General features: G+C 44.3%; 2 protein-coding genes across 2 annotated transcripts; one reads left to right on the forward strand and one right to left on the reverse strand.

Annotated features, from left to right (window-relative positions):
- The first annotated feature begins 7,730 nt into the window (after window positions 1-7,730).
- LOC126999176 (uncharacterized) lies at window positions 7,731-11,058 on the forward strand. Its single transcript, XM_050861505.1, has 2 exons — window positions 7,731-9,554; window positions 10,923-11,058. The coding sequence occupies exon 1, from the start codon at window positions 8,256-8,258 to the stop codon at window positions 9,552-9,554; it is 1,299 nt and encodes a 432-aa protein (XP_050717462.1). The 5' UTR covers window positions 7,731-8,255; the 3' UTR covers window positions 10,923-11,058.
- Window positions 10,243-11,108, reverse strand: LOC126999130 (uncharacterized). Its single transcript, XM_050861459.1, has 2 exons — window positions 10,914-11,108; window positions 10,243-10,752 (listed from the first exon to the last, which is right to left on the reverse strand). The coding sequence occupies exons 1-2, from the start codon at window positions 11,106-11,108 to the stop codon at window positions 10,243-10,245; spliced, it is 705 nt and encodes a 234-aa protein (XP_050717416.1).
- Window positions 11,109-11,711: the final 603 nt, after the last annotated feature.

Below are 11,711 nucleotides of genomic sequence, written 5' to 3' on the forward strand. Positions count from 1 at the left end.
AAGAGGAAGAAGAAAAAGAAGAAGAAGAAGAAGAAGAAGAAGAAGAAGAAGAAGAAGAAGGAGAAGAAGCAGAGGAGGAGGAGGAGGAAGAGGAGGGGGACGACGAGGAGGGGGGAGGAGGAGGAGGAGAAGGAGGAAGGGGGGGGGGACGAGAAGGATATGGATGGCGCGCAGTGGATGGAGTAACACAAGAAGAAGAAGAAGAAGAAGAAGAAGGGGTCAACTTAACCTTGCGGGTCATGGCTCTCGTCCGGACCATTGGGAGGGTGGAGGAGAGGGAAGAGGGAGATGAAGAGGGGGTGGAGGCAGTCGGAGTAAGGTAAGAAGATGAGGAAGGCAAAGAAGAAGAAGAAGAGGAAGAGAAAGAGGAAGAAGGCGAAGTGTGCGAGGCCGTCCTCATGACCACTATGTACAGGAGGGTGCATAGGGATACATGCAGACCACAGGAGGCCAGTCGGCGTACACACGGCACCTCCTGGGAATGGTTGATTCACCAAACTCCCTTATCAGCCATAAATGTGCCCAACCTCTACTGAAATCTTTCAATGGTGTCTGCCCATTTTGTTCCATTCACCTACCACCACCTGGTCGTGAAGTAATTATTTGCCATTTTCCTGCTCGTATATTTGACCCATAACTATAGACAGCCTACCAGTAACATAATATACGCCTCCTCGGTGCAGTGGATAGCGTCCCTAGCTACGAATTTGCTGGGCTGGCAAGGTTCGAATCCCGGCCCACCCAGTTGGTCATCCTCCCTTTCGGGCTGGCCGATAAATGGCTCCCTGAGGAAGGCAAACTGGTAACCCGGATGTCACACTGGCCCAACGTTACCAGATAATCATACTCAGCACACCGTATTTTTCGGCTTCTGGCCCATCAGTATATAAACCAAACATAGAGACACTAAGGTTTAAACTCTAACTTCAATTTAATATCGTTATTGATGGAACTACGACAGTTTTGGGCCTAAACCTGATAAATGCAATGGTCTGGTAACGCTGCCTGGCCCTGGGTCGGGTTAGGGTCGCTATTATAAGACGCTTTCGCTTTTCACATCAACTATTCAAAAGGTCAACGAGGGATTTTTTTTTTTTTTGGTTCACGCTACTGAAGAAAGGTCAAACTATAACCAGGTTCATAAAACAACTGCAGAAAATGCCCTAAACTCATACGAAAGCCTTGGCAAATAAGTGTTTCCTAGGTTCATGGTACAGAAAGAGGGTCAAACTATCACCAGGGTCATAAAGCCACTCCAGAAAATGCCCTAAACTCTTACGAAAGCCTTGGCAAATATGTGTTTCCCAAGTTCATGGTACAGAAGAAGGGTCAGACTATCACCAGGGTCATAAAACTACTCCAGGAAATGCCCACACCTCCTAGGAAAGCCTTGGCAAATATGTGTTTCCTAGGTTCATGGTACAAAAAAAGGTTAAACTATCAACAGGGTCAAAAAACCACCGCAGAAAATGCCTTAAACTCATACGAAAGCCTTGGCAAATATGTGTTTCCTAGGTTCATGGTACAGAAGAATGGTCAAACTATCACCAGGGTCATAAAATTACTCCAGGAAATGCCCACACCTCCTACGAAAGCCTTAGCAAATATGTCTTTCCTAGGTTCATGGTACAGAAGAAGGGTTAAACTATCACCAGGGTCATAAAACCACTGCAGAAAATGCATTAAACTCATGCGAAATCCTTGGCAAATATGTGTTTCCTAGGTTCATGGTACAGAAGAAGGGTCAAACTATCACCAGGGTCATAAAACTACTCCAGGAAATGCCCTAAACTCATACGAAAGCCTTGGTAAATATGTGTTTCCTAGGTTCAAGGTAAAGAAGAAGGGTCAAACTATAACCAGGGTCATAAAACTACTCCAGGAAATGCCCTAAACTAATACGAAGGCCTTGGCAAATATGTGTTACCTAGGTTCATGGTACAGAAGAAGGGTTAAACTATCACCAGGGTCATAAAACCACTCCAGAAAATGCCCTAAACAAATACGAAAGCCTTAGCAAATATGTGTTTCCTAGGTTCATGGTACAGAAAAAGGGTCAAACTATCACCAGGGTCATAAAACTACTCCAAGAAATGCTCACACCTCCAACGAAAGCCTAGGCAAATATGTGTTTCCAAGGTTCATGGTACAGAAGAAGGGTTAAACTATCACCAGGGTCATAAAACCACTCCAAAAAATGCCCTAAACAAATACGAAAGCCTTAGCAAATATGTGTTTCCTAGGTTCATGGTACAGAAGAAGGGTCAAACTATCACCAGGGTCATAAAACTACTCCAGGAAATGCTCACACCTCCAACGAAAGCCTTGGCAAATATGTGTTTCCTAGGTTCGTGGTACAGAAGAAGGGTTAAACTATCACCAGGGTCATAAAACCACTCCCGAGAATGCCCTAAATTCATACGAAAGCCTTGACAAATCTGTGTTTCCTAGGTTCAAGGTGCAGAAGAAGGGTCAAACTATCACCAGGGTAATAAAACCACAGCAGAAAATGCCCTAAACTCGTACGAAAGCAATAGCAAATAAATGTTTCCTAGGTTCATGGTACTGAAGAAGGGTCAAACTATCACCAGGGTCATAAAATTACTCCAGGAAATGACCCAAACTAATACGAAAGCCTTGGCAAATATGTGTGTCCTAGGTTCATGGTACAGAAGAAGGGTCAAACTATCACCAGGGTCATAAAACTACTCCAGGAAATGCCCTAAACTCATACGAAAGCCATAGCAAATAATTGTTTCCTAGGTTCATGGTACTGAAGAAGGTTCAAACTATCACCAGGGTCATAAAACTACTCGAGGAAATGCCCATACCTCCTACGAAAGCCTTGGCAAATATGTGTTTCCTAGGTTCATGGTACAGAAGAAGGGTTAAACTCTCACCAGGGTCATAAAACCACTCCCGAAAATGCCCTAAACTCATACGAAGGCCTTGGCAAATATGTATTTCCTAGGTTCAAGGTGCAGAAGAAGGGTCAAACTATCACCAGGGTCATAAAACCACAGCAGAAAATGTCCTAAACTCATAGGAAAGCCTTAGCAAATATGTGTTTCCAAGGTTCATGGTACAGAAGAAGGGTCAAACTATCACCAGGGTCATAAAACCACTCAAGAAAATGCCCTAAACTCATACGAAAGCCTTAGCAAATATGTGTTTCCTAGGTTCATTTTACAGAAGGTTAAACTATCACCAGGGTCTTAAAACTACTCCAGGAAATGCCCTAATATAATACGAAACCCTTGGCAAATATGTGTTTCCTAGGTTCATGGTACAGAAGAAGGGTCAAACTATCACCAGGGTCATAAAACTACTCCAGTAAATACCCTAAACTCATACGAAAGCCTTGGCAAATATGTATTTCCTAAGTTCATGGTACAGAAGAAGGGTCAAACTATCACAAGGGTCATAAGAACCCTGCAGAAAATGCCCTAAACTCATACGAAAGCCTTGGCAAATATATGTTTCCTAGGTTCATGGTACAGAAGAAGGGTCAAACTATCACCAGGGTCATAAAACTACTCCAGGAAATGCCCAGACCTCTTACGAAAGCCTTGGCAAATATGTGTTTCCTAGGTTCATGGTACTGAAGATAGGTCAGACTATCACCAGGGTCATAAAACCAGTCCAGGAAATGCCCTAAACTCATACGAAAGCCTTGGCAAATATGTGTTTCCTATGTTCATGGTACAGAAGAAGGGTCAAACTATCTCCAGGGTCATAAAACTACGCTAGGAAATGCCCTAAATTCATACGAAAGCCTTGGCAAATATGTTTCCTAGGTTCATGGTACAGAAGAAGGGTCAAACTATCACCAAGGTCATAAAACTACTCCAGGAAATGCCCACACCTCTTACGAAAGCCTTGGCAAATATGTGTTTCCTAGGTTCATGGTACTGAAGATAGGTCAGACTATCACCAGGGTCATAAAACTACGCCAGGAAATGCCCTAAACTCATACGAAAGCCTTGGCAAATATCTGTTTCCTAGGTTCATGGTACAGAAGAAGGGTCAAACTATCTCCAGGGTCATAAAACTATGCCAGGAAATGCCCTAAACTCATACAAAAGCCTTGGCAAATATGTGTTTCTTAAGAACATAAGAACATAAGAACTCAGGAGTCTACAAAAGACCGGTAGGCCTGTACGAGGCAGCTCCTTTGACCCTAAGCTCCCGTGTATCTAGCCCCACTTAATATCGCTGTCCATGAATTTATCTAGTCTATTTTTGAATGTGACAATTGTATTGGCACTCATCACATGACTTATAAGCCTATTCCACTCATCCACCACCCTGTTAGTAAACCAATTTTTGCCTAAGTCCCTGTTGAATCTGAATTTATCCAGTTTAAACCCATTACTTCGTGTCCTACTCGGTTCTCTTACCAACAAAACCTTATGAATGTGTCCCTTATTAAAGCCCTTCATCCATTTATAAACCTCGATCATGTCTCCATGCACCCTTCGCCTTTCTAGAGAATGCAAGTTTAACTGTTTGAGTCTTCCCTCGTATGGCAAGTTTCTCAACCCCTGAATCATCTTAGTCATCCTCCTCTGCACCGATTCTAACATTTTGATATCCATTCTATAGTAAGGTGACCAGAATTGAACCGCATAGTCAAGATGAGGTATAACTAATGCTAAATATAGTTTGAGGAAGACTTCGGGGCTTCTGTTGCTTTCGCTCCTTGAAATAAATCCCAGTACCCTATTAGCTCGATTTCTAGCTTGAATACATTGTGCCCTTGGACGGAGATCAGAGCTCACTAAGACCCCTAAATCCCTCTCGCACCCAGACCTGCTTATGAGAGTGTCATTTAAGCAATAGTTATGTGAGGGGTTGTTCCTACCTACACTCAGAATACTGCACTTCCCTACATTGAACTCCATCTGCCATTTATCCGCCCAGTCATATAATCTGTTGAGTTCACCTTGGAGAATACTAGCGTTCCGATCCGACTCAATTACTCTACCGATCTTGGTATCATCTGCAAATTTACTAACATCACTAGTAATTCCTGTATCTAAGTCATTGATATAAATAATAAACAAAAGTGAACCTAATACCGAACCTTGTGGGACCCCACTCGTAACACATCCCCAGTCAGATCTTTTACCATTGATTTTCACTCTTTGCTTCCTATTGCTAAGCCACGCCTTGAACCAGCTCAAAACTTTACCCTCTACTCCGTGAGCCTGTAATTTCCCAGGTTCATGGTACAGAAGAAGGGTTAAACTATCACAAGGGTCATAAAACCACTGAAGAAAATGCCCTAAACTCATCCAAAGCCTTGGCAAATATGTGTTTCCTTGGTTCATGGTACAGAAGGTTAAACTATCACCAGAGTCATAAAACCACTGCAGAAAATGCCCTAAACTCTTACGAAAGCCTTGGAAAATATGTGTTTCCTAGGTTCAGGGTACAGAAGAAGGGTCAGCCTATCACCAGGGTCATAAAACTACTCCAGGAAATGCCCACACCTCCTACGAAAGCCTTGGCAAATATGTGTTTCCTAGGTTCATGGTTCAAAAGAAGGGTCAAACTATCACCAGGGTCATAAAACTACTCCAGGAAATGCCCACACCTCCTATGAAAGCCTTTGCAAATATGTGTTTCTTAGGTTCATGGTACAGAAGAAGTGTTAACCTATCACCAGGGTCATAAAACCACTCCAGAAAATGCCCTAAACTCATACGAAAGCCTTGGCAAATATGTGTTTCCTAGGCTCAAGGTGCAGAAGAAGGGTCAAACTATCACCAGGGTCATAAAACCACTGCAGAAAATGCCCTAAACTCTTACGAAAGCCTTGGCAAATATGTGTTTCCTAGGTTCGGGGTACAGAAGAAGGGTAACCCTATCACCAGGGTCATAAAACTACTCCAGGAAATGACCATACCTCCCACGAAAGCCTTGGCAAATATGTGTTTCCTAGGGTCATGGTACAGAAGAAGGTTAAACTATCACCAGGGTCATAAAACCACTGCAGAAAATGCCCTAAACTCATATGAAAGCCGTGGCAAATATGTGTTTCCTAGGTTCATGGTACAGAAGAAGGGTCAAACTATCACCAGGGTCATAAAACTACTCCAGGAAATGCCTTAAACTCATATGAAAGCCATGGCAAAAATGTGTTTCCTAGGTTCATGGTACAGAAGAAGGGTCAAACTATCAACAGGGTCATAAAACTACTCCGGGAAATGCCCTAAACTCATACGAAGGCCATGGCAAATATGTGTTTCGTAGGCTCAAGGTGCAGAAGAAGGGTCAAACTATCACCAGGGTCATAAAACTACTCCAGGAAATGCCCACACCTCCTACGAAAGCCTTGGCAAATATGTGTCTCCTAGGTTCATGGTACAGAAGAAGGGTCAAACTATCACCAGGGTCATAAAACCACTGCAGAAAATGCCCTAAACTCATACGAAAGCCTTGGCAAATATGTGTTTCCTAGGTTCATGGTACAGAAGAAGGCTCAAGCTATCACCAGGGTCATAAAACTACGCCAGGAAATGCCCTAAACTCATACGAAAGCTTTGGCAAATATGTGTTTCCTAGGTTCATGGTACAGAAGAAGGGTTAAACTATCACCAGGGCCATAAAACCACTGCAGAAAATGCCCTAAACTCATAAGGAATCCTTGGCAAATATGTTTCCTAGGTTCATGGTACAGAAGAAGGGTCAAACTATCACCAGGGTCATAAAACTACTCCAGGAAATGCCCACACCTCCTATGAAAGCCTTTGCAAATATGTGTTTCTTAGGTTCATCGTACAGAAGAAGTGTTAACCTATCACCAGGGTCATAAAACCACTCCAGAAAATGCCCTAAACTCATACGAAAGCCTTGGCAAATATGTGTTTCCTAGGTTCAAGGTGCAGAAGAAGGGTCAAACTATCACCAGGGTCATAAAACCACTGCAGAAAATGCCCTAAACTCTTACGAAAGCCTTGGCAAATATGTGTTTCCTAGGTTCGGGGTACAGAAGAAGGGTCACCCTATCACCAGGGTCATAAAACCTCTGCAGAAAATGCCCTAAACTCATATGAAAGCCTTGGCAAATATGTGTTTCCTAGGTTCATGGTGCAGAAGAAGGGTCAAACTATCACCAGGGTCATAAAACTACTGCAAGAAATGCCTTGGCAAATATGTTTTTCCTAGGTTCATGGTACAGAAGAAGGGTCAAAATATCACCAGGGTCATAAAACCACTGCAGAAAATGCCCTAAACTCACACGAAAGCCTTGGCAAATATGTGTTTCCTAGGTTCATGGTACAGAAGAAGGCTCAAGCTATCACCAGGGTCATAAAACTACGCCAGGAAATGCCCTAAACTCATACGAAAGCCTTGGCAAATATGTGTTTCCTAGGTTCATGGTACAGAAGAAGGGTTAAACTATCACCAGGGCCATAAAACCACTGCAGAAATTGCCCTAAACTCATAAGGAATCCTTGGCAAATATGTTTCCTAGGTTCATGGTACAGAAGAACGGTCAAACTATCACCAGGGTCATAAAACTACTCCAGGAAATGCCCACACCTCCTATGAAAGCCTTTGCAAATATGTGTTTCTTAGGTTCATCGTACAGAAGAAGTGTTAACCTATCACCAGGGTCATAAAACCACTCCAGAAAATGCCCTAAACTCATACGAAAGCCTTGGCAAATATGTGTTTCCTAGGTTCAAGGTGCAGAAGAAGGGTCAAACTATCACCAGGGTCATAAAACCACTGCAGAAAATGCCCTAAACTCTTATGCTGGGCTCACACTGCCACGATTTGGGTTCCGGACTGCTCCCGACCGGCCAGACCAGCAATCGGGAGCCTAGTCTTGCCCATGCGGCCTGACTATAGCGTTTTCGGCATATTCCCCAGCCCCATACGACCTGTCTGCCGAGACGGGCCGTCAGAGCCGCACCACTCCGTTGATGCGGGGCGGTGACGGGCCGACCCAGAAGTCAAGTCGCCCCTGGCGGCCGGTATACAAAGACTTGACACAATTAGGCCCCGCCCACCACCGCCGTACCGGACGACACCGCTGACTGAACGTGCGGGACCGGCCGCACGGACTGACTGAGCGTGCGGTCTCGGCCACTCGGGCTGACTTGACCTGCGGCTTGTCGTGCGTGTCTTCCAGGTTCTGGCAGGACATAATTATATATGCCTACCTTTTGCAGGAGGCATAACACACACCTTCGCCACGGCAACATCACCACGTGACAGGCTTCCTCAACCTCACCTGCAGCATGGGTGATAACATTCCACCAATGACCAACCTAACCAGACAACAGACCATTCTACTGGCACTGTGTGGCATGCAAATGACTACAATGGCGGCACTGGCAGTGAACCTCGTTATGCCACCAAAGAAGCCAAGGAGAAGGAGAAGGGCATGGATGTGGCCATACCTACAGCGGCGGATGCAGTATGGGCACTACGACACTCTGATGGACGAACTCTACAATGAGAACCCAGAACTGTACCGTAACTTCTTGAGAATGGACCGGAAGATGTTCAACAAGATAGTGGAATGTGTCACCCCAAGGATAGAGAAGAAAACAACCAACTTTAGGAAGCCTATTGACCCTGGCACCCGTGTTGCAATCACCCTACGATATCTGGCCACTGGTGACTCATACAAGTCCCTGCAGTACTCGTTCCGTGTCGCCAACAACACCATTTGCAACATTGTTCCTGACACCTGCCATGCCATTGTGGGGGCATTTGCCGATGAGTTTTTGCGTGTACCTGACACTGAAGAAGGATGGAGGGCCGTGGCGAAGGACTTCTCTGACAGGTGGAATTTCCCCCACGTTATAGGAGCCATAGACGGGAAGCACATACGGATCACCAACCCAGACCTCGGAGGTTCCCATTTCTTCAACTACAAAAAGTACTACTCCATGGTGTTACTTGGGTTAGTGGATGCCAACTACAGGTTCCTCTATATTGATGTGGGGGCCGTTGGAGCAGAGTCGGATGGTGGGATATGGGCCCGGACACAACTACGCCAAATGCTGGAGAGGAACCAAGCCAACCTCCCGCCCCCCGAAATACTCCCCAATGCACCTGCCACTGCAACACCTGTTGGATACTTCTTTGTGGCAGATGATGCGTTCCCACTGCGGCCATACATTATGAAGCCCTACCCATGCCGTGGACTGACCAAGAAGGAGAGAGTCTACAACTACAGGCTCACAAGGGCTCGCCGCACAGTTGAGAATGCCTTTGGGATAATGGCCAACCGGTTCCGGGTCCTCCACACAGCAATAACTCTGCAACCTTCACGTGTCGAGGCTGTGGTGTTGGCAACGTGCACCCTACACAACATGCTGAGGACCTCGGCCATAGAAGGGGACGTCGAAGACCCTGAGACCCACGACATCCAACAGGGGACCTGGCGGAACGACCCACCCTTGGGACAACAACTACAAGGCCTGATGGGGAACACCGCAACCCGTGCAGCCAAGAATCAGAGGGCACTTCTGCAGGAGTACTTCAGCTCATCCCAGGGGGCCGTTCCATGGCAAGACGACAAGATATAGGTAACAAAATTTTTTTCACCCTCTCTTGTTTTTCTGCCTATATGAGTATATATTTCAATGTATATTATAATAATTAAGAACCTTATAATATTATTGAACCCTTTTTATATTAATTTTGCTTTCCTGCCTTTGCTTTAATTCATACTTGGTAATTTCATTTTTGTTTTGTATTCATAGACTTCTTCCATTCATTAACTTATTATACTCCACTATATTATTTCATGAGTTTCTTTTTGATGTGTTGTAACATTTTCGTATGTAGCTATGTATCTTTTGATTCCATTTCATCATAGTACTTGTATTCTTTACCATTGCAATATTTTTATGTTTTTAACATTCAAGTACTTCCTTATTATATTATTATTTTTGGTATATTATTTTTACCTTCATATTATTGGTTCAATGTTTTTCATAGAAATATTTTCTTAGTAATGTCTTTCCTTTAAGGGTTTATACCATTTATTTTATTACTTACTTTTACGTCTATTTTTTCTTATCTATCTATTTAAAACTTAGATTAGGGGAATAACTCCAGGCAAAGTTTCCTCATACAAGTATATATTTGTATAAAAATATAAAAATAATATTCCATACAGTGCACGTAAACATCACATCCACATATTGAAAATATATAAAAATAATTGTCCATATAGTGCACGTAAATATCACATCCACATATTGCAAATTATTACTTTTGGGTGTTGAGGTCTCTGTTGCTTGGTGCTGGGGTTCCCGGCTCAAAGGAGAGCGGGAAGCTGTCCAGGAGGATGCTGTTGCTGAGAGACAAGTTGGGGTTGAGGGGCGTGGAGCCAAGCTGGGGTCTGACCTGCAGGTACTGCAGCGGCTGCTGAGATGCCCCCGGCTCTGCAATAAGGGGAATGTGAGGGCCCTGGATGGGGAGAACGGGCCGTGTAGGTTGCTGTGGCTGAGGTTGGATGGTCGGGATCTCGAGGGTGGCCTTCATCTCAACGTAGAAGGATGGGGGAGGTTCGGTGTCCACTTTTTTAGAGAACACCCTCCACCTGTTGACCAGGGCACCAATCTCCGACAGAAGGCCGCTGCGGAGGTCACTCCTCACCTCGGCACAGTCCCTGGCCACCTCCTGCAGAACCCCGCGCCAGTAGAGGAGGCTGGGGTCGCCACTGGGTGCCACGGCGCCCTCGAGCAGGGACCTGAACTGGGTGTTCTGGTCGACGATCTAGGGATGACAGTTTTCATTAGACACACACACACACACACACACACACACACACACACACACACACACACACACACACACACACACACAATAATTTCCATTATTTCTATAAGTCAGTTATGCCAAGGGAATAAAATTTGTATCATTAACCTTTTTCCTACCTGTTCCAGGATGCTGTCCCTACTCTCCTGTTTCGCCCTCGCTGCAGTGGGACGTGGGCGGTCTAACGCGGGTACCACTTCGTCAGGAGGGGCTCCCGGGGTGGGGTTAGAAGTGCTTGAAGACCCAGCCACAGACACCTCAGTGGGCCTCGCAGGGGTGCTCGAAGGCACCGCAGGAGTGGACTGAAACGACATGGAAAATAGTAAAAATAGGCTTTTGCATATTCCAATTTCACAATGTTATCCAAGGTGTACATGCAGTTTGTTATATGCAAACAATGGTGTCCTAGGTGTATATATTATAATGTTGTTATGCATTGAAATGTAGATGGTATTGGCCTAAAAAATAACATTGTGTTAACAGGTTTAAGAATTGTAAAGAATGCACAAGATGTAACCATGTTATGTAAATAATGTGATGCCTTGTGGAGTACTTTATGCACAACAGAGACTATATTATCAAATATTATCACCTTTTCAGCATGTATATCACGTTCCAATGACTATATTTACGAAATATATTAATGTGTACACACTCCTTAATCAGTATCAGCAATAAAGATATATTGATAGATATACAATCCACATTGTTTCATTATCACTATATTTTATGAATGGTATTGTTGGTATAATCACTGGTATTGTAATGTTGTTGGTAGTCAAATCATTGATGGGTGTGTACACACGCACAATTTATTATTATGTTATCACACAATATTTTTCTACATACCTGAGAAAGGCCAATGGTAGTGGTACGCCGCTGCCGAATGATATGTGGCCGCAGGAACTGGAAATTAG

The sequence above is a fragment of the Eriocheir sinensis genome, chromosome 16 (genome assembly GCF_024679095.1).
Source record: "Eriocheir sinensis breed Jianghai 21 chromosome 16, ASM2467909v1, whole genome shotgun sequence".
NCBI classification, from domain to species: Eukaryota; Metazoa; Arthropoda; class Malacostraca; order Decapoda; family Varunidae; genus Eriocheir; species Eriocheir sinensis.